Below are 27,861 nucleotides of genomic sequence, written 5' to 3' on the forward strand. Positions count from 1 at the left end.
GCATTTCAGAGTAGGTGTTTCTTAACGGAAATATGCAAATTATAACTAGAACGCGCCAATAGGATCGCTCTTTGTTAGACCAATCGAAAGAGAGAGGGGCGGGATAAATCTATACGACGCTATTTGCTGCTGGGGAAATTGAGTTTTGGGGTTGTGCAGTATTTTTGCCGGGCGGAAACTCCCGCCATTTTTTTCAACCCAGTAATTCATCTCTTGCATATTTCAATTAAGTTATTACAACCCTTTACTATCATTGTAACAACTTAAACTTTCATGGACGGAAACTGCGAGTCAAAAAAATAATCGCTCCGTGAGAAGAGGCCTAGTCTTTGAGACTGGAGTGGAGAGCGCGCCAGACCCCCTGACGAGAACCTCCGCTGTTGCCGCGAGTTGGAGAATTCTGTCAGCTCGCCTCTCCATCCTCCTTTGGGAAAAGCTAGCAGAAGTTTCTCCGGATAGCCTACCCGAAGAGTCCATTATCATTGCACATTTTTAAGCAGCTGTTTTTGTCAAGTTTGTGTTGATTAACAATGTCACAACTACCGGCGAACAGAACAAGGATGCGATTTGACTGCTAGCAAGAAGTGCTGTGTTATTGTTTGCGAGGATTTAGCCGACTTGCTAGGTTAGCTAGCTAGATGCTACACGTTGAATGCTCCTGGAATATTTTTGGATACTTGACTACATGCTAAGGCCATATTGTCATATTTTGCGTAGTTTCGTGGTAGGAGTTTTATTTTTTAAGACGTCATCGCTGCCGTTTCGTATTCAGGATGGCACCACTGCTGGGCCGGAAACCCTACCCGCTGGTTAAGCCGCTAGCCGAGCCGCCAGGCCCAGAGGAGGAGGTCTACATCATCGAACACACCAAGGAGGCCTTCAGGAACAAAGAGTATCCTTTCACATTATGGCAAAGCCGACTCAGTTCGCCAGCTAGCTAGCTGACTGTCAAAGCAAAACCATTATGCACACTTATCGGAACATCGCGTTTTGTGTCAGTGTTTTAAATGTTGTTCAGCTTCTGAATATTAATAATAGCTAAATAGCTAACGTTAGCTATGTCGGATTTGTTGTGCTTCTTTGGGATTGTTTTCCCTATCGTAATATGCCAACAGTCACTCACTGTTATTTCGTAGTCAAAGTTGTGCTCTCTTTATAAAACTAGTTAACTGTTAGCTAACGTTACGGTTTGTCTAGTCAAGTACTACTAAAGTTACTACTATTACTTGACAATTGCGCTAACTAGCTGATCTATGCATAACTGGTTTTGGTGATTCTCACGGTCTCGGAGTTTGTCATGCCGTCTCGGTGGCGCGTTTACTAGCATGGCTAGCTAACTTTACAGTGTAGACTGAAGAACAAGCATATTATATCACGTCAGTTCTGACACTAACGTTAGCTCATGATCAAATCGGAAGGATTTGACTTGCAGATCAAACTGGTAAGTTTGACTTGTTGGAAATACAACGGTTGTAATATGACTTGTAAGAAAAGGCAAACGTGTTCATGAATCGCTTTCCAATCAAGTGTAGCCGGTGCATGGCCGCCAGGCATGCCCGATTTATATACTAATGCATCGTTCAGGTTGCTCAGCGGTGTAATAAAAATACAGTTCAATGCATTGTTTTGAGGTCCCCTAGCCTTACTACCAAAATATACAGAAGTATTTTGGTGCCCCACGTGAGTTTGACATGTATTGCTCCTTGAGGCTGCATAACTCACTAGGCCAAGATCCCCACTTTTTGTCTGTCTCGTCTAGAGGTACAGTACACTAACCTTATCTGATAAACAGCAAATTACGTGCCACCTGTAAACAAACCCTAATACTACTACTATACCAGTGCAAAGCATCATCAAACCAAACGTTTGTGCTCTGCATTTTGTGAGTCAGTGCAATATAACAAGTAAAGTTTGTACTGCTTAACATCTAGTTCTAGATGACAAGGTCCGAATGATATAAACATGTGTTTTAACACATTGCTTAGTCCCTACAGAGAGGAAGACTTGTCAGATTTAGTTTCAGCTTGAGCACGGCGTTTCTGGGGATTATCCTGCGCTTTGGCTCTGTTATGAAAGGATCCAGAATGTATGCTTGGTGTGGGACGTCCCTCACATCCGGTCTTTTAATTATTGAGATCAATTGCTCCTAACATGATTCATTAATTATGAATGCGGGGTCTCTCTGGGTATGCTGTAGCGCTAACTGAGTCAAGTGACTACGTGGATGTTCCTATCCTGTGTCCTAGTACCCACACTATGCGATTGAGGGGAATATATGTTGTTATCCTGATGAAATGGTTACAGCGAGTATGAGGCGCGCCTGCAGAGATACGCCGAACGCATCTGGACATGCAAGAGCACTGGCAGCAACCAGCTCACACACAAGGAGGCCTGGGAGGAGGAGCAAGAAGTCACTGAACTGTGAGTAACAAGCAAGTCTAGCTTGAGCGACATTATGACCGCTAACAGAAATGCTCTGTTTCAAAAGAAATATAAATCATCATTACATGCAGAGGCTAAAAAGATCAGTGTAGCACACACTGCTCACTGACTCCAGTTGAAGGTCACATGATTTACACCTGTGTTATTGGATGTTCCCCGCACTCCTCCTTCCTTTCTATTTGCAGGACATATGGATTGAGTCATCCTGGAATCTAGTAAATCCAGTGACGGGGAGAATGCATTTTATTTCATGAAAAGAGGAGGGTGCTAAATAGGAGTGTGGCCTGGTCTAGAAACAACCCCTAGGCACTTGTGTGCATCTGAAGGGATTGGATTAGGGATTGTTTATAGACCAGGTCTAGGTTCTCTCATTTGAAACGTGTCCAGATTGGCTGCCGTGGCATTGAGCGCTGTGGGAGGACATTAAGCTTTGAGTTCTGTGTGTACACGAATGACCTCAGAGCAGTGCCACAGCCAGGCTGTGCTCCTCCGGCACCCTCAGCGCAGGTCAGTCAGGATCAGCAGCCGTATTTAAAGATGTCTATTTATACCAGGCAGGGAAGCCAGGGTTTGAATTGGCTCCCCTGTTGGAGAAGTGGTTGTGTACAGATAGGATAGGCATTGGTGGTCCTAGCAGTCTGTTTCATTGAGGTGTGTGTTCAGTTGTATGTATTCCTTGGATTGGACTGCTCCGTGCATGTTTATGAATTACGGAAAGCATTTGCAGGTGACTTGATTAATGAAATGGCAGTAGCCGCAGTAAGCCATCTGTCAAAATTATTTGACTGGAAGTGCACCAATATACCCAAATCAGTTAGCGTAAGAAGATTGCTGGCATTTTCTATTGAGTGTTAGATAAATGAGATGTTTGACATGAGTGTTTTATGCCCAGGCTTCAGGAGGAATACCCACTATGGTTTGAGAAGCCGGTCCTGGAGATGGTCCACCACAACACGGTCTCCCTGGACAAGCTGGTGGACCAGGCCTGGGTGGAGATCCTCACCAAGTACGCCATAGATGAGGAGTGTGACTTTCTGGTGAGGTTTTTTTTTTTTTGGTCGAATGCTGTGAATGTTTGTTTTCATGTGGTGTGATAGTAGTCAATGAAGGTGGAAGAAATACTGTTAATGGAAAATATGTTGATAGAAAATTAACTAGCTTTTTACCCCCCTCCACCTATTAATTTTGTTTTTATCAAGGTGGGGAAGGAAAAGAGTTTGCGGGTTAAGGTCTTGAAGATACACCCGCTTGAGGGGAACGCTGAGGGGGAGACGTCAGAGAAGAAGCTAGAGGGAGCCTGCGATTCTCCTTCCAGCGACAAGGAGAATGCAAGCCAGGAGAACCAGAAGAAGGAACAACAGCTGCCCAGAGAGGAGGAGAGCCCCAGGGAGACTAGGGAAAGCAGGAGAGAGAGCCTCAGTGAGTACAGCACCTTTGGGACATGTTGTGCTAACAAATACAATTATTACATTTTGGGTAACCTACACCAAAATCCACCACAGTAGGTGTGTGAACGTTTAAACTAAATTGGGATCCTTAAAGTTAAGGAAAACTCTGACCCATTTTTTTTTTCAACAAAATGTTAATTGCAGTGCAGTTACAGTGGTGTGAGGTACTTAATATGGATAGGGGAGACGCTAGCATCTCAACTGGCCAGTTGCTGGGGGAAATGCAGAGCGCCAGATTCAAATAAAATTAGAAAAATTCAAACTTTCATTAAATCACACATGTAAGATAGTAAATTAAAGCTACACTCGACGTGAATCCAGCCAACATGTCAGATTTTTTAAATGCTTTTCGGCGAAAGCATAAGAAGCTATTATCTGATAGCCTGCACCATCTGCACCAGCAGTAAACAAAGGAGCTAGCATAGCAGGCGCTACACAAAACGCTGAAATAAAATATAAAACAGGCATTACATTTGACGAGCTTCTTTTGTTGGCACTCCAATATGTCCCATAAATATCACAATTGGTCCTTTTGTTCGATTAATTCCGTCCATATATATCGAAAATGTCCATTTATAAAGCGCATTTGAGCCAGAAAAAAACAGCGTATTTCACTACAAAATATTTCTGAACAGTTAGTCCTCTGGGTTTTGCCTGCTACATAAGTTCTGTTATACTCAGACATGATTCAAACAGTTTTAGAAACTTCAGTGTTTTCTATCCAAATCTATGAATAATATGCATATCTTATATTCTTGGCATGAGTAGCAGGGAGTTTAAATTGGGCACGCTATTTATCCAAAAGTGAAAATTCTGCCCCCTAGCTTTAAGATGTTAAAGGAAAACTATTTTATATATGAATGCAATGCAAAAAATAAACATGTCAGTTTAAACCATGTGTCAAACTCATTCCATTGAGGGCGGAGTGACTGCGGGTTTTCACTCCTCCCTTGTTACTTGATTGATGAATTTAAGGTCACTGATTAGTAAAGCAACTTACCTCAACTGGTTGTCTTAATTGAAACCAAAAACCATCAGTTTTGACACATCCCTAAAATAGAGCACATGGAGCTTTAAGATGTGTGCTAGTTCAGAGACCTCAGTTTTTACATTATTAAAGAGAATTGTCAAATGGACAAATTTGTACATGTAAAAATAGCATAAAATCCACACAGGCCTGATCCCCAAAAATTCACATGCGTGTAAAAAATATACTGTGTGCCTGTTTCCCATGAGGTGACCGAGCACGGCGCTCCCCCAGGAAAACTCCCACAGCTATGAAGGAGGAGAAGAAGAGATGGGTGATGCCAAAGTTCCTGCCACACAAGTATGACGTGAAGCTGATCAGTGAGGACAAGGTTGGTGTCCTCTCCACTGCTTTAAAATGTCTGGTTCACTTCCGCCCATCAAGTGTGCACATGTTTTATGTAACTGGGTCGTGTTCATTGGTTACACAATGGGGGGGGGGAATGGATCGGAACAGGAAGGGGCTACCAAAACTTGTCGAATAGGAAATGCACATTTTTGGTTTCCGTTACCAAATAGATGGAAAATATTTTCAATTGCATGCTGTAATGAACACAACACTGGGGTCTATGTTATGTAATTTATATACATTTTTAAACCCTACACCAACAGGTCATCAGTGATGTCCCAGTAGACAGCCTCTTCCGGACTGAGCGCCCTCCGACCAAGGAGATCATGCGCTACTTCATCCGCCACTATGCACTCCGGCTTGGGATGGGAGAGACGGCCCCCTGGGTGGTGGAGGATGAACTGGTGAAGAAGTTCAACTTGCCCAGCAAATTCAGCGACTTCCTCCTGGATCCACACAAGGTAAACCTAGATTTATATGGTGTTTTAACTTTTTTTGTTGTTGTTCAAAAACCTCCACATAATCTCCTGTTGATTTTGGAGCAATGGATTATGTGATGGACATGTTGATAAAATAAAACAGTAAGACAAAACAGCATCATACATTGCCTTTAGAAACTATTCATACCCCTGACTTATTTTACTTTTTGTTCTTACAGCCTGAATTGAAATGTTAAATCTCACCCTTCTACATACAATACCCCATGACAGTGAAAACATGTTTTTAGAGGTTTTTGATAATTTATTGAAAATTAAATACAGAAATATCTAATTTTTAAATTCGTTTTCACACCCACTGAGTCAATACTTTGAAGAAGAACGTTTGGCAGCGACTATAGCTGAGTCTTTCTGGGTTAGTGTCTAAGAGCTTTCCACACCTGGATTGTGCCCATTTGTTATTTTGTAAATTCTTCAAGCTCTGTCAAATTCGTTGTTGAACATTACTAGACAACAATATTCAGGACCTGCCATAGATTTTCAAGTAGATTTAAATCAACTAAATTGTCAACTCAGGAACATTCCCTGTCTTGGTGAGCAGTTCCAGTGTAGATTTGGCCTTGTGTTTTAGGTTATTGTCCTACTGAAAGGCGAATTAATCTCCCAGTGTCTGGTGGAAAGCAGACTGAACCTCTTAAGATTTTGCCTGTGGTTAACTCCAGTCTGTCTTTTATTATTTTTTCCTGAATATCTCCCCAGTCCGTAAAGATTACAAGCACACCCATAACATGATGTAGCCGCTGCTATGCTTGCAAATATGGAGAGGCTTACTCAGTAATATGTTTGGGGCAAATCCAGTACTTTGTATTCAGGACAAAAAGTGAATTGCTTTGTCAATTTTTTTGCAGTATTACTTTGTTGCAAACAGGATGCATGTTTTGTAATATTTTTTATTTTGCACAGGCTTCCTTTTCACTCTGTCAATTACGTTAGTATTTTGGAGCAACTACAATGTTGATCTATCCTCAGTTTTCTCCATTGATTGGCCTCCTAGAGAAATCCATGACTGGTTTCCTTCCTCTTCGACAACTGAGTTGGGAAGGATGCCTTTATCTTCGTAGTGATATGTATTGATACACCATGCAAAAGTGTAATGACTTCATCATGGTCAAAGGGATATTCGATGTCTGCTTTGTTTTTTACCCATCTACCAATTGGTGCCCTCCCTGGTTGAATCTGTTTGAAATTTACTGCTCGACTGAGGGACCTTACAGATTGTGTGTGGGGTACAGAGATGAGGTAGTCATTTAACAAATGTTCAACACTATTAATTCAGAGTCCATGCAACTTAAGTCAAGGGGTATGAATATTTTCTGAGGGCACTGTGTTTTTTATATAACATTTGTTTTTAAGTATGTGACTAATAGTTTTGTTTGCCTTCTAGTTTTTCACAGAGAATCCAGTCTCAGCCAAGCGCAAGAGCCTGACCTCAACAGAGGGCAAATCCAGTAAGAAGCCGAAGACCTCGAACACCCCGGGAGGAGGGAATTCGGGGAACGAGAAGAAAAATGATTCTCTCGGCATGCCCCTGAGCCCTACAATCTGGGGCCACATGCAGGTTTCTCAAATTTTATACATGCTGATGTAATCTCGTTTGCATATATTTTTAGCTGGCTTAGTGGTTTTCTAAAGAATCAGAGGATTTGTTAGATGTTCAATTGAATTTGCATATTTAGTCTTGCAATGGATTGAATCAATAAAGCATCCATTTATTTTGTAGATGAAAATGAATGGCTCGCCTCTGAAGGTAAAGAACTCCGGAACCCCCAAGAAAAGAGAGGGTGGGGCTTCTGTACTCTCCTCCCCCAAATCCAGCAAAAAACCTGGAGACAAGAAATCTGCTACTGGCAAAAAGACCCCCGGCAAGAGCTGCCAGAAGGCATCATTCAAAAAGGATGAAAAGGGTGGAGGCTCCAAGAAGCCCAAGATGAAGCAAATGACTCTGTTGGACTTGGCCAAGAGCCCTCATTCCGCTGGAAGCCCCAAGAAGAGAGCCCGGAGCACCAGCCTAGGGACCCCCAAGCTTGGCAAGTCCCTGCACCCCATGGCCCTGCATCTGCTGCGCTACTACAAGGAGCACAAGGGCAAGGAGGACAAGAGGAACGCCATGTCCTGTCTCATATCCAAGGCGGCCAAGGCCCTCTCGCCTGAGGACCGGGGCCGGCTTCCTGAGGAGCTCTGCGATCTTGTCCTGAAGCGCTGGGAGTTGCTGGAGCACAAGAAGAAATGGGCAGCCATGAGTGAGGAGGAGAAGCGGGACGTGATGAGGAAGAGGCGTGAGGAGATCAAGGAGAAGCTCCGGGAGAAGACTAAGGAGCGGCGGGAGAAGGAGCTGCAGGTGCGCCGTGAGCAGCAGCGCCGCTATGAGGACCTGGAGATCGAGGGCGGCAAGGCACTGCCTGTCTTCAAGCTGGTCGACATGCCAGAGGGCCTGCCCAATTCCCTGTTCGGAGATGTGGCCATGGTGGCGGACTTCCTCAACTGCTACGCGGGCCTGCTAATGCCCGATGACCAGTACCCGGTGACGGCAGTAGCCTTGATGGAGGCTCTGGCCGGGGAGAAGGCAGGTTTCCTATACCTGAACCGTGTGCTGGTGGTGCTGCTGCAGACCCTGCTGCAGGACGAGCTGGCCGAGGGCTACAGCGAGCTGGACATGCCCCTGTCGGAGATCCCCCTCACCCTGCACTCTGTCTCTGAGCTGGTGCGCCTGTGCCTGCGGCCATGTGACGCCCACGGCGATGACTCGGGCTCCGGGGGGGATGATTGGGGCACCCTAGGGGGCTTCGACCAGGTGGTAAGCAGTGAGTTCCTTGAGCGGCTGGAGGCGGTGGAGGTGTTCGAGTTGACATCAATGGAGAAGGCCAGCCTGCTGGTGGCACTGTCTCACCGCATCCTCATGACCTACTCGGTGGAGGACCACGTGGACTCCATGCAGCAGCGCTCGGCCGAGCTGTGGAAGGATAGGCTGGCCTCGCTCAAGGAGGTCAACGACCGCAAGCGGGCTGAGAAGCAACGGCGCAAGGAACAAGCTGATGTCAAAGGCGAGGAGGCTGCCAGTGGCGACACGCCGTCAGCCATCACCAAGGTGGAGAAGAAGAAAGAGGGTAGCACCAAGAAAGAGGTGAAGGTGAAAGCAGAGCCGGTGGCCGCGGAGCCGGAAGACATGATCAGTACGGTTAAGAGTAGGAGGCTGATGTCCATCCAGGCCAAAAAGGAAAAGGAGGAGCATGACAGACAGAACAAAGGTTAGGACAGCTGGACATGTAGATCATTAGACTGGGCCAGTTTTCCTTTTCCTGGTGAGGAATTACTCCCTATCATTAGGCAACAGTAAACATGTCGTCCCCACGAATGATGCAGCGTCCCTTTGAGCCAATCAGTGTAATTTTGAAAATGCCAGGTCTCTATGGCAAGACACATCATTCACTCAAGTTTTGTCAAAATTCAGCCAGTGGTGTTTTGAGTTTGTGGGTAAGGTAGACTCCTGTCCCAGAGCATGTGCCAAATTTCATCACTGAGTCAAACCGATCAAGAAATAGAAACGTGTCCGTTATAGCGCCACCGTGCGGTCGATATGATTGTTCTTGCATATGTTGTTTCTTGAGTGTTTTCAACATGTGTACCAAATGTTACAATATGAATATCGTTGACAGATTTATATGCATTAGTGCCAGACCACGCACACATGAGTTTTTTGGTCAATAGCGTCCATGTTTTTAGGTACTAGTCTGGAAAATATTGCTTGATGTGGCATTGGCCATAGATGCCACAGCAAGTTTCATGCAGATTGGTCATTCAGTGACAGAAGAGTCGCGGGGAAATCTTTTTGAATATATAAAATAAAAAGAGATGGGGGTGGGGGGGGGTAAATGGTGGAAAGTCCATGTCTGACCTTATGAGTCTGAGGCAAATATGTTCCTTGTGAGGAGAGGGACCTATGTTCCAAATGTCATGATTGTAGATCAAACGGTGAGGGGCTTGACCTTTCAAAGTTTGCATTTTCAATTTGTTACAGCGCCATCATCTGGCCATTTTGTAAATGCCACATCTCTATGGTAAGACTCATCTTTCACACAAGTTTTGTTAATGGGGCCAATGCGGTCTGAAGTCTCGTGTGACTAACTTATTAACAGACAGAGACAGATCCACAGTCCTCACCCCGATTTTCATTGTGGGGGACAATTAGAAAGGATAAGATGGCTTTGGTTGAGTCCATAGTTGCTTAGGTGATTTATGCAATGGCAATGCTCTGTTATGAATGAGTGCCAACTCAAATTCTGTTTTGTCTCCCCTCAGAGCGTATGGAGAAAGAGGCGGAGGAGGAGCGTGTCCGCAAGCAGAAGGCTGCAGCGGAGAGGGCCTTCCAGGACGGCATCGCCAAAGCCAAACTGGTGCTGAGGAGAATCCCACTGGGAACTGATCGAAACCATAACAGGTCAGCACACACAATTCAAAGGTTCACAATATGTTTAGGTGTTTTATTTACAGTCGACTCTTGATACATGCATATAGTGCTCTGGTTTAGTGCATGCATCCTCAACGGTCCCAAGACATTGGATATATTAGGAATCGACAACTATGTAAACTGTTTTACCACATACAGTTGATTCAGGTCACTGTTGGTTTATATTACCATCGGTATTGACCCGCCAACTCTTTGTCTGTGTGTTAGGTACTGGCTGTTTTCTGATGTTGTGCCTGGCCTGTACATAGAGAAGGGCTGGGTGCACGACAGCATTGACTACAGTTACACCCTCCCCCTGGAAGAGGCTACAGCCGAGCCTGAGGACGAGGAGGCTACCAAAGAGGAGACTAATGGTAAGTTTGTACACTGTCATCACAGCTGAGAGTCGAGGCGGCAGGGTAGCCTAGTGGTTAGAGCGTTGGACTAGTAACCGGAAGGTTGCAAGTTCAAACCCCAAATCTGACAAGTTCAAAAACCCAAATCTGACAAGTTCAAAAACCCAAATCTGACAAGGTACAAATCTGTTAACCTAGGAAATTGAAAATAAGAATTTGTTCTTAACTGACTTGCCTGGTTAAATAAAGGTAAAATAAAAAGTCTGCCAACCTTAGTACTAGTACACCTTATGCTCTTCACTAGCTATGTTTATGTCCCAGAAGAGTAAATAAATATAGCTGTGTGCACATGACAGAAAGGACACAAGATCAGTTGAATAACAAAACAAGCACTCGATCATGTAGAAACTATTATGTGGAATCATGAGTCTAAATACAAAATCTGGAGTGAATCTGTTGAATGGTTCATGAGGAGAATGCTTGCAGATTTTGAGCATTAACGTTACATGTGCAAAGAATGAGTTACAATAGTTTCCTTGTTTTAGATGTCAATACGAAATTCATTGGTTTCTTAAGGACATCCACGATAGCGATGACAAGTTGATGGTCCGATGTTGAGTGGATTTACACTGGTTTTAAATGGACACATCAAATAACTCTTGGCCATTTCTGTAATTTTTCTCAAACTATGTTAAGACTTGTACCATGGGCCTACATGTAATTTGGTTCTTTTGGTCATGAGAAAAAGTATTTGGTAGTATTTTTAGCATATGTGCTAATTTGCATCTACTGGTATAGTGTGGCAATATTTGAATACATCAACTTTATTTTCTTAAACTCTTTAGACTATTGTGATGAGTCAAAAGACCAAAATTTGAGTAAATTTGGAGCATTAGCTTTACATCAAAAGGTGAATTGTTAATGGTTTCCTTATTTCTTAAGATCTCAGTGCCAAACTTAGTTTCAAGTTGATAGGCCATTGTGGAGTGGATTTACAAAGGATTTCAATGGACATGTAAAATCTGCTTTCCTTATTTATTATTAACTCAGCCATCTCTTAACCTAAGTCAAAGTCGGGGTGTGTGGTCGACCTCATCTCTGCTCTCACATCCAACCTGGATCGATGTTTGGTTTTAATGCAGACAAGAGCACTAAATCCAGCTTCACACAGACATGAGCTGGCAAAGGGTGCCATAGGTTTTTATGGTCAAATCATGACTTCAGTGATCTTCAGGTCAGAAAGTCTGAGTTCTCGAAAGAGGCCTGAGATTCTGAGTTGTAACTGTTCAAAACAATTTTTCCTAGTCTGAGCTCTTTTTATTATTTTATTTTTATACATGTTCCCAGCTGTCTTGAACACACTGAAGTTGGAGATTTCCTAGTTTTGAACGTGGCATTAATGATCAAAATGAGACGGCAGGGTTTTCTCTTTGAGTCAGGAACCTAAAGACCTGCATGCTTCTGTTCAGTTTGTTCAGTTTCCCAAATATGTCTGTTACGTAAGCAAGGAGACACATTTTATTTTCATAGAAAGTCACCAAAGTTCTTCTCTCAATGTGAAAATCTCACGCGACCCCATTTTTATATCGGGTGATCCCTAGTTTGGGAATCGCTGTCTTAACCAATCCCTTCGTTTTTCTCAAACTAAGTTACAGGGTGCGTACGTCATGAAAATCCTGGAAGTAATGGAATTTAAAAAAAAGTTTTCCATCAACTTCTCCGTTGCTCGCAGAGATACTGTCGGACATTGCAGCAGCAGTTAGGCCTATATATAGCCTGTAAAATATGGTAGAGAACAGACTAGGTAGCCAGTTAAACTTATATTGTACCCTGTAGTTAACTGTTTAGCTGTAGTTAGCTTGTATGTTTTCGTCATGTTCCAAAAACAAATCCACTGAAACCTGCGAATAAGGCCATATAAAGTTGATTAATTTAAACCATTATTTTTATAACACACGATTCACTTCGCCATTGTATTAGTTGGGATTAGTTAGTATTAGGGGGTTAAAAAGATTAGCTGTAGCTTTTCTTTTGGATTAGCTTTTCTTTTTTCAACTTGTTTTGTAAATACTTTCAGTTGATTTGGGCATCCACTGTATGGGACATGACAAATCAATAGATGCTAGTCAGCCTGCAAAGTAAACACTTCTAAGGTAGCGAAGATCAAAATGACTACACTAAAAGGTACATTTTACTGAAAATTTGTGGGCTTGCTTCAACTGAATAAAAATATTTCTAGCCTACCATAGCATTTGATCTTTGATGTATTAAATTAGTGAGTTATTTCAAAAGGCATAATGTGTTTGGTTGCAATGTTATACATGACAGCTAGTGGATGTGCAGGCTGTTATTCCAGTACCCCTCTGTTTGAGCAGAGCTTGATCAAAAGCCTGCAGAACTAGTAGCTCTCCAGACTGAGGGTTGACCACATGTGTTTTATACAGTTGTCGAACTGGTATTCTACTTTGAGGTTAAAAAGATTAGCTGTAGCTTTTCTTTTGGATTATGTGGCTTCAACTTGTTTAAAAAAAATACTTCCACTTGATTTGGGCATCCAATGTATGGGACATGACAAATCAATAGATGCTCGTCAGCCTGTTAACCAACCAACCAATTAGTTGGGATTGGTTGGTTAAGTGCCTTGCACAATGACAGGAGATGCTACATGGGGATCAGAGCGCAGCCTCTGTCAATACCACATGACACATACTTTTTTTTAAATGTAAAAGTCATGATATACCATATGTCAAAAATGTATGAACCCTGAAGTTAAGAGAATCCTACGTACTGAGTTTGAGTTTAAAAAAATAAATTTCCAAAATGGAGGAAAATCAACCTGGGTGACCTTATGGGCCCTTGAGGCAAATTTGTTCAGCATTTAAAAGACGCCTACATACAAAGTTTAGTCTCTAGGGCAAACACGGCGACTGATATGAGGATTTAAGTGAAACCGCTTATAACGGTACCATTCTTTGCTAAATTACTCATAACCCTGTAGTTTGTTGGGCAACTTAGGAAAAATGTTAGTTATTTGAACATATCAAGAAAGAAATAAGAATTAAGAAAATAATATAATCACTTCTGTGAAACCTATAATATTCTTAATATTATTAGTTGTAGTTGCAGCATTAAACCTGGGTCGTATTCATTAGGTCACACCGTAGAAAAACCTAGTGCAACAGGAAAAACAAAAATAAGCTATTCTTATTGGTCAAGTTCAGAGAGTCCCTAACTTTCTTTGCCTTTGTGCCTACTGAACACGACCCTGTTCTGTTTCTGGTCCTGCAGATGTTGAGGAGGACGGTGGCAGTCTAGATGGTGCTCTGAGCGAGGGAGCCCACCAGGGGGTGCTAGCCGCCGTCTGCATCGAGACCACTACTCCCAACCAGGGACAGAACCTCTGGTGAGAAACTCACTGACAGAAGATCATTGGTTGACTTGATAACCATACAGATTAGTCGTTCAATAACAATGTTAAAACGATACTTACACCAGAGATCAGATTATATTTGTGCTATGGTATATTATGTGTTTACACCACGCTTGTGTTGAAGGTTTGTGTGTGATGCTCCACGGGAACTCGATGACCTGGTGGAGAGCCTCCACACGCAGGGTGTGAGAGAGAGTGAGCTGAAGACCAAGCTGCAAGTCAGGTGAGGAGACATTTGCCTTATATTCCACATACCGAGCCACTGTCGTAACCGGCCGCGACCGGGAGGTCCATGGGGCGACGCACAATTGGCCTAGTGTCGTTCGGGTTTGGGAGGGTTTGGTAGGTAAGGAAATCCTTGTCTCATCGCGCACCAGCGATTCCTGTTGCGGGCCGGGCGCAGTGTGCGATAACCAAGGTTGCCAGGTGCACAGTGTTTCCTCCGACACATTGGTGCGGCTGGCTTCCAGGTTGGATGCGCGCTGTGTTAACAAGCAGTGCAGCTTTGTTGGGTTCTGTATCAGAGGACGCTTGACTTTCAACCTTCGTCTCTCCCGAGTCCATACAGGAGTTGTAGCGATGATACAAGATAGTAGCTACTAAAACAATTGGATACCAAGAAATTGGGGAGAAAAGGGGTAAAATTCAACAAAAAAAGAAAGTAAAAGTGCAATATGTGCTAACGTTTCAGTTCCTTGCTCAGAACATGAGAACACATGAAAGCTGGTGGTTCCTTTTAACATGAGTCTTCAATATTCCCAGGTAAAAAGTTTTAGGTTGTAGTTATTATAGGACTATTTCCCTCTACCATTTGTGTGTTCATATACCTTCGACTATTGGATGTTCTTATAGGCACTTTAGTATTGCCAGTGTAACAGTATAGCTTCCGTCCCCCTCCTTGCTCCTACCTGGGCTCGAACCAGGAACACATCGACAACTGCCTCGAAGCAGCGTTACCCAGCGTTACCCATCACTCCACAAAAGCCGCTGCCCTTGCAGAGCAAGGGGAACAACTACTCCAAGTCTCAGAGCGAGTGATGTTTGAAACGCTATTAGCACGCACCCCGCTAACTAGCTAGCCATTTCACATCAGTTACACCAGCCTAATCTCGGGAGTTGATAGGCTTGAAGTCATAAACAGCCGCTGGCAAAACGCACAACAGTGCTGTTTGAATGAATGCTTATGAGTCTGCTGGTGCCTACCATCGCTCAGTCAGACTGCTCTATCAAATCATAGACTTAGTTATAACATGATAACACACAGAAATACGAGCCTTAGGTGATTAATATGGTAGAATCCGGAAACTATCATCTCGGAAACAAGACGTTTATTCTTTCAGTGAAATACGGAACCGTTCCGTATTTTATCTAATGGGTGGCATCCATAAGTCTAAATATTCCTGTTACATTGCACGACCTTCAATGTTATGTCATAATTACGTACAATTCTGGAAAATTAGTTTGCAACGAGCCAGCCGGCCCAAACTGTTGCATATACCCTGACTCTGCGTGTAATGAACGCAAGAGTAGTGAGACAATTTCACCTGGTTAATATTGCCTTCTAACCTGGATTTCTTTTAGCTATATATGCAGGTTTAAAAATATATACTTCTGTGTATTGATTTTAAGAAACTCATTGATGTTTATGGTTAGGTACAGTCGTGCAACGATTGTGCTTTTTTCGCAAATGTTAAATCATCCCCCGTTTGGCTGTCATTGTTAGGAAGAAAGTCTTCACACAGTTCAACCAGCCAGGCATCCCAAACTGCTGCATATACCCTGACTCTGTTGCAAGAGATGTGACACAATTTACCTAGTTAAAAGAAATTCATGTTAGCAGGCAATATTAACTAAATATGCAGGTTTAAAAAATATATACTTGTGTATTGATTTTAAGAAAGGCATTGATATTTATGGTTAGGTACACGTTGGATCAACGACGTTCCTTTTTCGCGAATGCGCACCGCATTGATTGTATGAAACACAGGACACTAGATAAACTAGTAATATCATCAACCATGTGTAGGTTAACTAGTGATTATGATTGTTTGTTTTTTTATAAGATAAGCTGAATGCTAGCTAGCAACTTACCTTAGCTTCTTACTACATTTGTGTAACAGGCAGGCTCCTCGTGGAGTGCAATGTAAGGCAGGTGGTTAGATCGTTGGACTAGTTAAATAAAGGTGTTTAAAAAAAAAAAAAAATTGTTAAAAAACTTGACATCAGCCCTACTTAATCGGCCATTCCGATGAATCGGCCGACGTCTATTACATTACTCATATGTATATACTGTACTCTCTACCATATACTGCATCTTGCCGATGCCATTCGGCCATTGCTCGTGCATCTATTTTTATGTACATATTCTTATTCATTCCTTTACACTTGTGTGTAGAAGGTAGTTGTTGTGAAATTGTTAGATACTACTGCGTGGTCGGAAATAGAAGCACAAGCATTTCACTACACTCGCATTAACATCTGCTAACCATGTGCATGTGACAAAAAACATTTGATTTGACCCTCCACCAATTCATTCACTCACCCAATGACTGCTTTGTGAGCGACGCCACACTTTATCTAGTCCTATTTATGCAAATGGCCCAGTGTTTTTCCTGGTTAGATCCCATGGATCAGGTTTATGTGTGTGACTGATTGACTGGGTATTGTACGCTGACAGGTACCAGGACATCCTCCACTCTATCAACCTGGCCCGCAAGGGGAACCCGGGGCTGAGGAGCTGCGACGGCCACCAGGAGCTGCTTAAGTACCTGCGCAGCGATGTCATCGAGGTGGCCTCGCGCCTCCAGAAAGGCGGCCTGGGTTACATGGACGACAGCATGGATGAGTTTGAGAGAAAGGTAACTATTTATTCACACAATCAATTGACATGTTTGGAATCAGGAGTTTATCCTGATCACATATCTGGTCAGGTCATATGGGCAGGAAAAACTAATGGCCATACATATTATTTTGTATCTACAAACTTTTCAAGATTTTTGTCAATACCCATTTACCTGTATTTGTCTTTGGGCCTTGCACATCCAGAAGAGTATGACCTCTGAACTTGACCATTCCCCTCTGACTCCTGTCTGTCTCTGTGTGTTCAGGTGCGTGACCTGGAGAACCTAAAGGACTTTGGGGAGTGCGTCATCACCCTCCAGGCCTGCGTCATCAAGAAGTTCCTGCAGGGCTTCATGGCCCCCAAGCAGCAGAAGAAGAAAAAGCAGGAAGGGGAGGAGAGCAGGAAAACTGAGGAGGTGGATGAGGAGAAGAAGCTGGCGGAGGAGGCAAGGGTGAGTAATACCTATTTTAGACAGAACATGGTATGTTACCTGTAACTTAAAACAAGGCAACCCCTTTTTGAACAGCCCCTTTTTTTTATCACCTTCTTGCAAGTAGCTCGGGCAGTGTAGGCCATCATTGTATATAAGAATTTGTTCTTAACTCATGCTCTCTAGTTAAATAAATAAAAATCTATTTTTTTGAATAACCCCTTTTATACATGTCAGTGTGTAACCGGCAATAGGAAGAGGGATGATTAAACCATGGGGCCTGTTTGCAATTCAAACTAGGAAGGTGTTAAACAGTAGTGTTATTGAATTTACCTGCATAAAACAGATATTTTCTCGCAGACCCATTACCAGTCTTTTGGTTACAGTGTCTTGACTAGGTCTCGAGGTGGGTTGTAATGTACCTTGTTTTTTTTACCCTCTACCTCATTCAGATATTAACACAATGTGGTATGAAGAAGACAAAAGTGGGATTTGTGTCTGTATATGAAAGGGGTATTACTGACGACTGGTCCTGAGTCCAATGTTTCTTCTTCCTGCTAATGGTTAAGGATAGGATTGAAGCTAGGGTAATCTGATCCTTGATCTGGTTTTAAAGGGCTTCTACCCCAAGCTGTATTTGAGCTTAAGGAGGACTGTCTTTTCAAATCAAATAAATGTTTTAAAGTGCACTTTAAACACACTTCTGTAAAAATCGATACAATTAAAAAAAAAGTTATTTAAAAAAGTAGTAATTTGTCTGCTGTGCAGGTGGCGACGGCAGTAGAGAAATGGAAGACAGCAATCCGCGAGGCCCAGACCTTTTCCCGGATGCACGTGCTGCTGGGCATGCTGGACGCCTGCATCAAGTGGGACATGTCGGCAGAGAACGCACGCTGCAAGGTGTGCCGCAGGAAAGGTGGGTGATCCTCAATGTCCTGGAGCTGTATGAGGGAGTCCGAAACTGGTGTCAATGGAAAGGAAATGCCAATTAGTAAGAAACCATTACAGATGGTGTCCTAAAAGTGGATCTGATTTTAACACTAAAGTCGATCAGAGGTAAATTAAAAACTAAAAAAAAATAGGGGGGGGGGGGGGTGTTGGTTGCATTGAGTCAGCTATACCAGCATTTCCCAAACTCTGTCCTGCCTCCGACACATTAGTGTGGCTGGCTTCCGGGTTGAATGTGTGCTGTGTTAAGAAGCAGTGCGGCTTGGTTGGGTTGTGTTTCGGAGGAAGCATGGCTTTCGATCTTTGTCTCTCCCGAGCCCGTACGGGAGTTGTAGCGATGAGACAAGATAGTAGCTACTAACAAATGGATACCACGAAAAAGGGGGTAAAAATAAAAACTACAGTTTTGGCAAGTCAGTTAGGACATCTACTTTGTGCATGACACAAGTAATTTTTCTAACAATTGTTTACAGACAGATTATTTCACTTTTAATTCACTGTATCACAATTCCAGTGGGTCAGAAGTTTACGTACACTAAGTTGGCTGCTTTTTTAAAACTGCTTGGAAAATTCCAGAAATTGATGTCATGGCTTTAGAAGCTTCTGATTGGCTAATTGACATCATTTGAGTAGGGTTTGCAACTGCACATGGGGACAAAGATCATCCTTTTTGGATAAATATCCTCTGGTCTGATGAAACAAAAATATATAACTGTTTGGCCATAATGACCATTGTTAAGTTCGTTGGAAAAAGGGTTAGGCTTGCAAGCAGAAGAACACCATCCCAACCGTGAAGCACGCTGGTGGCAGCATCATGTTGTCGGGGTGCTTTGCTGCCGAAGGGACTGGTGCACTTCATAAAATTGTGGATATGTTGAAGCAACATCTCAAGACTTCAGTCAGGAAGTTAAAGCTTGGTCATAAATGGGTCTTCCAAATGGACCATGACCCCAAGCATACTTCTAAAGTTGTGGCAAAATTGCTTAAGATATTGTAGTGGCCAACACAAAGCCCTGACCTCAATCCCATAGAAAATTTGTGGGCAGAACTTAAAAAGCGTGTGTGAGCAAAGAGGTCTACAATCCTGGCTCCGTTTCACCAGCTCTGTCAGGAGGAATGGGACAAAATTCACCCAACTTATTGTGGGAAGCTTGTGGAAGGATACCTGAAACGTTTGACCCAAGTGAAACAATTTAAAGGCAACGCTACCAAATACTAATTGAGTGTATGTTCCCAGTGGGAATGAATTCCCAGTGGGAATGGGATGAAAGAAATAAAAGCTGAAATAAATCATTCTCTCTTACTATTGTTCTGACATTTACCATTATTAAAATAAAGTGATGATCCTAACTGGCCTAAGACAGGAAATTTTTACTAGTATTAAATGTCAGGAATTGAGAAGAAAAAAAAGTTTAAATGTATTTGGCTACGGTGTATGTAAACATCTGACTTCAACTGTATGTGTTGATCTTTGCTCTAGTAAATGTATTACCTGATTTAACCAGCTGTGTTATTGGAACCCATTCTCTCCAGGGACAGGGCTGAGGCCTCCTGTCCTCGTGCTGCGGGACATGGTTAGCCCCAGTCCCAGGCAGGGCAGGTGGATGGGCCCAGAGCAGGGACAGAGTAGTGTCAGACAGGTGCAGGTGTACCACATGCTGCCACAAAGCCACACTACAGGTGAACGAGCAGTACGATACTACAGTATAAGGCCCTGTATAAGTATTGGTAATATAATTACTATAAGTAGAAGGACAATACTCAAGGCCATGTGTGACAACACACTGCTTTCTCCTATCCATCTCAACACACTGTTTTCTCCTATCCATGTTGCTGATCTTACATTAGCAGAGATGGCGTATTGGAAACCTACCCCCTGATTTCAGGTTAGACATGGCCTGTAACCTTATCTTGAACTACAAATATTTGGGAATGAGAGACATTTATATAGGTTATAAATGATTATGGTGAATCCTTGTTTTGGTAGAAATAATGGGCGTGCCCTTATCCCTGGGCGTTTGACCAACTGTCTCATTGTAAGTTGGGCCCTAGCCAAATGAACTTTGATGTGTGATGGCAGCTTCTTGGCTCAATCCCGTGTCATCCACTACTCCTTGTAGGTGTGGGTCCTGGGCTGTGAGGCATGCAGCGCGGACATTGTTTGCTCAGTTGTAGGTTTTGCACGCACACTCCATACAGAGAGGCTTCTCTTTATTTAATATAACTTTTGCTGGTCTTAGTGACTTCAGACAATTAAAAATGTATGTATAGAGTTAATGACTGTGTAGGCCTAAACTATTTACTAAGTCTGCGATGATGATGATTTTTCTCTCTTCTCCATCCTTCCTTCAGGTGAGGATGACAAGCTCATCCTGTGTGATGAGTGCAACAAGGCCTTCCACCTGTTCTGTCTGCGCCCCGCCCTCTACCGCATCCCCCAGGGGGAGTGGCTGTGTCCCGCCTGCCAGCCCGCCGTGCAAAGACGCTGCTCCCGCGGAAGGTAGGGTTCACACGCTAACACACATCTCACTGGAGGATTTAAGACTTAGCGGTGTCTAAACTTTCTGGTTCTTCGTCAAACTTGACAATTAAGCTGTTTCAATCTGAAGGTGGTACTTTAGAAAGCCACTAGGAAAATACTTTAGTGTTTTATTATTTTGACTCCACTGATGAGCCCCCAAATCAGCCCCTAGTTTCAAATGTTCTTCCAAACTTACGGCGTGTAAAGAAAAGCCTGTTTTGCTATTGGATGAACACTCTTTAACAGAATGCTGATGGCTACTTGTTGTTCCAGAAACTACAATGAGGACACTGAGGAAGAGGAGGATTCTGAGGACGAAGAGGAGTCTGAATCTGAGGACTCTGATGAAGAGGATAAGGAGGATAATGATTACAAGGCCGTGGGCCACAGCTGTGAGTATTATTGACCCCAGTAGGGACCCTTACTTACCATAACCCAATGTAACAGTACTGAGTCTTGCCAATAGATTTTGAAGTAGATTTAAGTCAACTTTAACTTTGCCACTAAGGAACATTCACTGTCTTCTTGGTAAGCAACTCTAGTTGTAGATTTGACCTTGAGTTGTAGGTTATTGTCCTGCTGAAAGGTGAATTTCTCTCCCACTGTCTGGTGGAAAGCAGACTGAAGGTTTTCCTCTAGGATTTGCCTAGTCTTAGCTCATCTCATTTCTTTTTATCCTGAAAAACTCCCCAGTCTTTTCAGATATCAAGCATACCATGATGCAACCACCACCATGCTTGAAAATGAGGCAGTTACTTAGTGACGTGTTGGATTTGCCCCAACCATGAGGCTTTTCATTTAGGCCAAACGGTGTATTCCTTTGGTGTGATAATAAAGGACGCATGTTTTGGAATTTTTGTATTATGTACATTTGTATTCTTATCACTCTGTCATTTAGGTCATTATTTCGGAGTCAAATTCAAGCTGCTTTATTGGCATGAAAATGGTGTCAATATTGCCAAAGCAACAATGTATACATTGTAATAAAATTATAACTTATAATAATAAATATGGTAGGAAATAATAATAATAAAATACCAATATATTAGAAATGTAATCACTACAATGTTGTTGATCCAATCTCAGTGTTCTCCCATCTCAGTCACCACTGTTTTAAAATCACCTGCTGCTTCATGGAGACATCCCTGAGCAGTTTTCTTCCTGTCCTGCAGCTCAGAAGGACAACTGTATCTTTGATGTAGCTTAATACATAATCCAGTGCATAATTATTAACTTGACCATGCTTAAAGAGCTATTTTAAAGTCTGGTTTGTTATTGTTAACCATTTACCAATCACTGCCCGTTTTCATGAGTTGAATCCGTGCTTGAAATTCAGTTCTTGACCAAGGGACCTTATGTACAGTGCCTTCAGAAAGTATTCTCACCCCTTCTTCCATTTTGTGGTTACAGCCTGAATTTAAAATGGATTACATTTAGATGTGTCACTGGCCTACACACAATACCCAATGTCAGTGGAATCATGTTTTTAGACATTTTTACAAATGAAAAGCTGAAATGCCTTGAGTCATGTGTTCAGCCCTTTGTTATGGCAAGCCTAAATACATCCAGGAGTAAATAAATAATGTTAAATCGCTTAAGTTGCATGGACTACTGTTGAACGCAGTGAGTGTTTAACAGGATTTTTTTTATGAACACATCTCTGTGCTCCACACATACAATTATCTGTAATGTCAAGCAGTGAATTTCAACCACCAAGGCCAGGAAGAGTTTCCAATGCCTTTCAAAGAAGGGCACCTATTGGAAGGTAGGTAAAAACAAAAAGGTAGACATTGAATATCCCTTTGAGGATGGTGAAGTTATTAATTACACTTTGGATGGTGTATTAATACACCCAGTTACCACAAAGATACAGGTGTCCTTCCTAACTCAGTTGCAGTAGAGGAAGGAAGCCCCTCTGGGATTTCACCATGAGGCCAATGGTGACGTTAAAACATTTAGTTTGTTTAGTGGCTGTGATAGGAGAAACTGAGGATGTATCAACATTGTATTTACTCAATAATACTAACCTAATTGACAGAGCGAAAAGGACACCTGTACAGAATACAAATATTCCAAAACCAGCTTCCTCTTTGTAACAAGGCGGTAATACTTTTTTTTTTAATGGCAAAGCAATTAACACTTTATTCAGAACAAAAAGTTATGTTTGGGGCAAATCCAATACAACACGTTACTGAGTACCACTCCATATTTTTTCGCGTATTGGTAGCTGCATCATGTTATGGGTATGCTTGTAATTGCTAAGGATGAGTTTTTCAGGATAATAAAAAAAACACAATGTAGTTAATCACAGGCAAAATCCTAGAGGTAAACCTGGGTCAGTCTGCTTTCCACCAGACACTGGGAGATTAATTAACCTAAAACACCAGGCCAAATCTTCTCTGGAGTCGCTTACCAAGAAGACAGGGAATGTTCCTGAGTGGACAAGTTGGTTTAGACTTAAAGGGCCTGCAGTGTAGCAGGGGTTTTACATAGATACTAGGGCCCAGACTTTCTCCTGTCCTGACCAGAGAGAACTGAACTGCCTGAGCATTTTACGGATGCAGAGAAAGATGGGAATGACAGGAATGTGGTGCAGTATTCTGAGCTCATTCTCTCCCCTCTTCATTGTCTGAGTGTCGTCGTCCCTTTTTGATCTGGTGGGCTTTTCACCCCTGGCTTGGCTGACGATATGTGGCAGAGTGATCCTCTGTGAGTTTAGGCCTGCACGTAAGGTAACCACACACAATTGGGTTTGGAAGACCGGTGGTTATAGTGCTGCCGTAGAGGGTTGTTTTTTTTTTTTTTTTCCTGCAGATCTGGCAACATAACATTGCAAACCAAACTGTGAGGGAGGATTCGGCCCAGTGCATTTTGAGGTCTCTTGACTTCATATAGCTCCCTCCCTCTGAGAAGTTGGGCTTGTTGATGAGCCTAGTCGACCAGATGTTTTATAGGATGTCTATTCAAAAAAAAAAATATTTATCTGGATGTTTTAGCATTTTACTTGTGATTATAGCTTCACCCCTATTCTTACAGTTCATACAGGTACAACAAATGGCTGATTTGAAATGTTTTTCTGATGTTGTCGGTGTATATTTAACTGGACTCTTCTGCTTCCCAGTGAGATCAAGGAAGAAGACAAAGAACTCTAAAGCATTGAAGGTGCCCAGTAAGGCGTCTAAGAAGCACTCTCCCCCCAGTAAACCCAGCAAACAGAGGGCCGCCCCTAGCAGTCCTGCAGACATCGACGAGCTGGTGAGAACACACACACCCTATGGCTCGTGTTTAGAAAGACTTTGATTCTGACCTTCCGACTGGTGCAGCGGTCTAGGGTGTTAATACAGACCCAGGTTTGATTCCAGGCTGTGTCGCAGCCGGCCCGTGACCGGGAGACCCATGCGGCTGTGCACAATTGGCCAAGCATCGTTAGGGGAAGGTTTGGCCGGCAGGGATGTCCTTGTCCCATCGTTCTCTAGCGACTCCTTGTGGTGGGCCGGCCGCATGCAAGCTGACTTCGGTCGCCAGTTGTACGGTGTTTCCTCCGATACATTGGTGCAGCTGGCTTCCGGGTTTAAGCGAGCAGTGTGTCAAGAAGCAGTGCGGCTTGGCAGGGTCGTGTTTTGGAGGAAGCATGGCTCTCGACCTTCGCCTCTCCCGAGTCTGTATGGGAGTTGCTGCGATGGGACAAGTCTGTATATACCAATTGGATTCCATGAAATTAGGAAGAAAAGGGAGTAAAGGTAAACAAATGGACTTTAGTAAGCCAGCTTCTATGCAGATAACTTGACCCCTTGCCAACACTAATATGGTGTATTTGGTTTGCTGCAGGTGCGTCAGAGCTCAAAGACAGGTGTGCGTCGGCAGGCCCTGGAGCTGGAGAGGAGTGAGGAGATCCTGCAGAAACTGGTCAAATTCCGCTACAGCTGGCCGTTCAGGTGAGACTGATGCACTACTAGTCTGTTAGACTGGCATGCAGTTAAACATTTGAAGCTGGGAAGTGTCTCCTGAAAGTGTTTAAGCTATGGCTTGACTGGCACAACTAACTTTGGACTTGTACTCCTATCTCAATGTAACAACATACATTGACACTAACTATATATAAATATCAGACCGTTGATTATATGCAGGTTCAGTGTAAGTGTCCATGTGAATTCCATGGAAATAGTATCAAGATATATGGATCTGAGACGGTAGACCTGACCCCTAACCTCCCTGTCTTCTCTCCTCGCTCCAGAGAGCCGGTGTCAGTAGAGGAGGCGGAGGACTACTTTGACATCATCTCCAGCCCCATGGACTTCCAGACCATGCAGGCCAAGTTCAGCGAGGGCCAGTACCGCCACGCCCAGGACTTCCTGGAGGACGTCAAGCTGGTGTTCTCCAACGCCGAGGAGTACAACCAGACGGGCAGCTCGGTGCTCTCCTGCATGGCCAAGACGGAGCAGAGCTTCACCCAGCTGCTCCACAAGCTGCTACCCGGCCTCGGCTACCTGCGCCGGCGCCAGAGGAAGAGGGTCAGTCGGAACCCTCAGGACGAGGAGGAAGAGGAGACGCCCAAGGTTCGGAAGATGCAGAATGGGAAAGGCAAGGTGGGTCGGCCCAGGAAAGTAGTGGTGGAGCAGAGGAGAAAGGAAGAGGAGGAGAGCGAGGAAGAGGGCAGCGTGAAGAGGAAGAGCAAGCGGGCGGCGGCCACGTCCAGCCGGAGAGACTACCGAGAGCAAGAGAGTGATGGCGAGGAGGGCGGCAACCGGAGAACTCGGCAGCGGGGGGGCGATGGTGGGGATAGTGACGAGGAGAACGGGGCCAGCCACCGACATTCCAAGCGGCAAAAACGTTCATAATGAAGTCCAGGGTGCTTCTTGTGTTTCTTTTCAAATTTCTGCCCCTAAAATGAAAACAGAACACCCCTCCCAATTCTGAGGAAATGGGACTCAACTTCTCAGATGGAGTTTTTTTGTGTTTTTGGTTTTATGTTAATATTTTTGAGTAAAAAAAGAAACGGATTTATATTTGTAATGCGATTTAATATTTGGTGACTTTTTTTCAAACAGACATTTACATCTAAGACGAGAGGATTTGTCAGAGCTCTTTGAGAATTTTAATTTATCCCCCCCACACCTTACATTCTGGTCATCCTCCCAGGTTTAAAGTTGTAATTTAGCTTCTGTGAGGGATGGGCTGTTAACCGTTGTCCAGGAAATAACTAATTTATGTCGATGTACAGTCCTCATTCTCTGGTTTTGCTTTTTGACGTGATTAAACACTGGCCTTTGGGCAACCCATCCGTGCGAAGGCACCAAAGCCCTTGGTGAGCATGTCTGAATTCTTCCTTCAGGCTACGCACCAACGGCCTAGCCATCATTCTGCCTAAACATTTGAACCATACATATAATCCAGGTTTTTACATATGCAATTCATTTTCCTGTGTTGACAATGAAAAGACCTATTGTAAAAACAACGGTACATTTTAACCCCCTCTTTCTCCAGAGGACTCTGTTCTTGTTGCAGTGTCTCATTCCTGGTCCACTGCGTTGCCTGACCTTTCACCTCCAGAATGTCCTCAAATTCAGTAGATGATTCCCCTTAAACTCCGCCCTGTAGTTCTCTCCCTGTAAAATTAGGGCTGCCTTTTGTGGTAGGGCTCTACTGTCTCATTGACATTATAGGCATGTATTATCTTAAACCACAAATCCAAGCATAGCCATGGTCTAAATGCATGGAAATGTGTTTTGTTGACTTGAAAATGGGATTTTCATGATTTGTTTTGTTGCACATTTTGGCCGAATTGATTCAAAGGAAGTGTATGAAATACTTGCGAGCGATAACCACTTCCTTCCTCAAAGATTTGTCAGCGGTCATCTTTATGCCGTGTCATCAATACAAGGTCTGGTTAGGTTCTAGTCCGATGTTGGCGATCTGTGTGTGGAGGAGGGTTCGTGGACCATGAGCCGGATTGTTCGGTTCAAATCCTTCAGGTTATTACCATTGCTTCAAACTCCTTATTGTGTATGTTTCCATTCATTAGCACCAGGTGGTGCTATACTCCTGCACTTTTAACCAGCATAGTGCAAGTCATGGTCCCTTGAGAACCTCTTGTCTTGTTCATATCCTTTCCTTCAACAATCTCATGCACATTCTACTGTGGAGTAGGTGTTTAAAAAAACAACTTCTCCCTCGCTAGTGTGTGTACCCTGTACCATAATCGAACCTTGGAGAGCGCTATGGTCCTTGGAGTAATTCTCAGATGGGGTGTTGGGGTATCTATTTACAGAACACCGGTTAGGTAGTCATACAATGCAGATGTCTTGACTATGACCTGTCCTGTATGTGCAGTTCTATGCAGTATGTTAGTGCTTTTCTAACACTACTGTCATTGAATCGTCAAGCCTATGATCTAATTTTTAGTTTGGTACTTATCATTTGGGCAGTTTTAAAAAGCTCCTTTTTTTTTGTACTACTTGAATTCTGTGTCTGAAATTATTGAAATGTAATTTTTGGCTGTTCAATTACATTGAATATTTAGATGGAAGAGCCGATCTAAAGAATTGCAAAAGTGACAGTCCTCCTCAGTAAAATTCCTGCTGTAAATACTTTCTTTCCGGAGGAACTAAAGTATTTTACACTTAAAAAATATTTATCGTCGCAACTGGGGTCTGGATTGGTTGGACAGGTGTGGGGCTCACATGTAAAGAATTCCCCCCCCGCCACATTTATTTTATTTTTTTAAGGATATGGGTTTGAAGTTTAGATCTCCCCTTTGTTTTGAGGTTAATATTATTCCCCCAGCCATCACTGCCAATGGTAAACCTGATAGAGAATTGCCAGTGGGGAGGAGTTAGCCATGGGACCGCAGGCTGACCTATGTTTTCTTTACTTTTTAATAAAACATCATACAATGGTATCGCTTTCTACTGTCTTGCTTATTTCTGTCATTATTCTTTGTGGTTGGTTTACCTTCCTCGGTTGAATGCAATGATTCTAAGTTGTCTGCTTAATGACTGAAATGTAAATGTTGATAAAGGTCCTTTGCATTGTGAAAGATGGTTACAACCCAGTACATGTATGCTTAGTGGAGAAATTAGTTTGAAGATGCCTTGTGGAATTAAAGCTGCTCCCAGTCATCTTTGCCTG

At 43.2% G+C, this 27,861-nt stretch overlaps 1 protein-coding gene across 2 annotated transcripts; it reads left to right on the top strand.

Moving 5' to 3' along the window:
- Positions 1 to 136: 136 nt before the first annotated feature.
- LOC135546271 (tyrosine-protein kinase BAZ1B-like) lies at positions 137 to 27,631 on the top strand. Of its 2 annotated transcripts, XM_064974563.1 has the most exons (21): positions 137 to 892; positions 2,305 to 2,421; positions 3,335 to 3,479; positions 3,642 to 3,861; positions 5,127 to 5,248; positions 5,529 to 5,726; positions 7,147 to 7,320; positions 7,483 to 9,007; positions 10,059 to 10,197; positions 10,435 to 10,580; positions 13,851 to 13,965; positions 14,117 to 14,215; positions 16,670 to 16,850; positions 17,100 to 17,285; positions 18,033 to 18,180; positions 19,746 to 19,892; positions 20,565 to 20,712; positions 21,007 to 21,125; positions 23,855 to 23,988; positions 24,562 to 24,668; positions 24,968 to 27,631. In XM_064974563.1, exons 1-21 carry the CDS (start codon positions 774 to 776, stop codon positions 25,569 to 25,571), a joined length of 4,893 nt encoding a protein of 1,630 aa, XP_064830635.1. In that variant the 5' UTR covers positions 137 to 773; the 3' UTR covers positions 25,572 to 27,631. The 2 variants fall into 2 exon arrangements, with proteins under 2 accessions (XP_064830635.1, XP_064830636.1); XM_064974564.1 differs by lacking the exon at positions 19,746 to 19,892.
- Positions 27,632 to 27,861: the final 230 nt, after the last annotated feature.

Source organism: Oncorhynchus masou, chromosome 9 (genome assembly GCF_036934945.1).
Source record: "Oncorhynchus masou masou isolate Uvic2021 chromosome 9, UVic_Omas_1.1, whole genome shotgun sequence".
Taxonomy (NCBI): Eukaryota; Metazoa; Chordata; class Actinopteri; order Salmoniformes; family Salmonidae; genus Oncorhynchus; species Oncorhynchus masou.

Excerpts from the sequence above, each read along its gene's own strand:
- LOC135546271 (XM_064974563.1), top strand. The coding sequence starts at position 774 with ATGGCACCACTGCTGGGCCGGAAACCCTACCCGCTGGTTAAGCCGCTA. Across the intron at positions 893-2,304 it reads GAGGCCTTCAGGAACAAAGA|CGAGTATGAGGCGCGCCTGC; the intron begins GTATCCTTTCAC and ends AAATGGTTACAG. Across the intron at positions 2,422-3,334 it reads GAGCAAGAAGTCACTGAACT|GCTTCAGGAGGAATACCCAC; the intron begins GTGAGTAACAAG and ends TTTTATGCCCAG.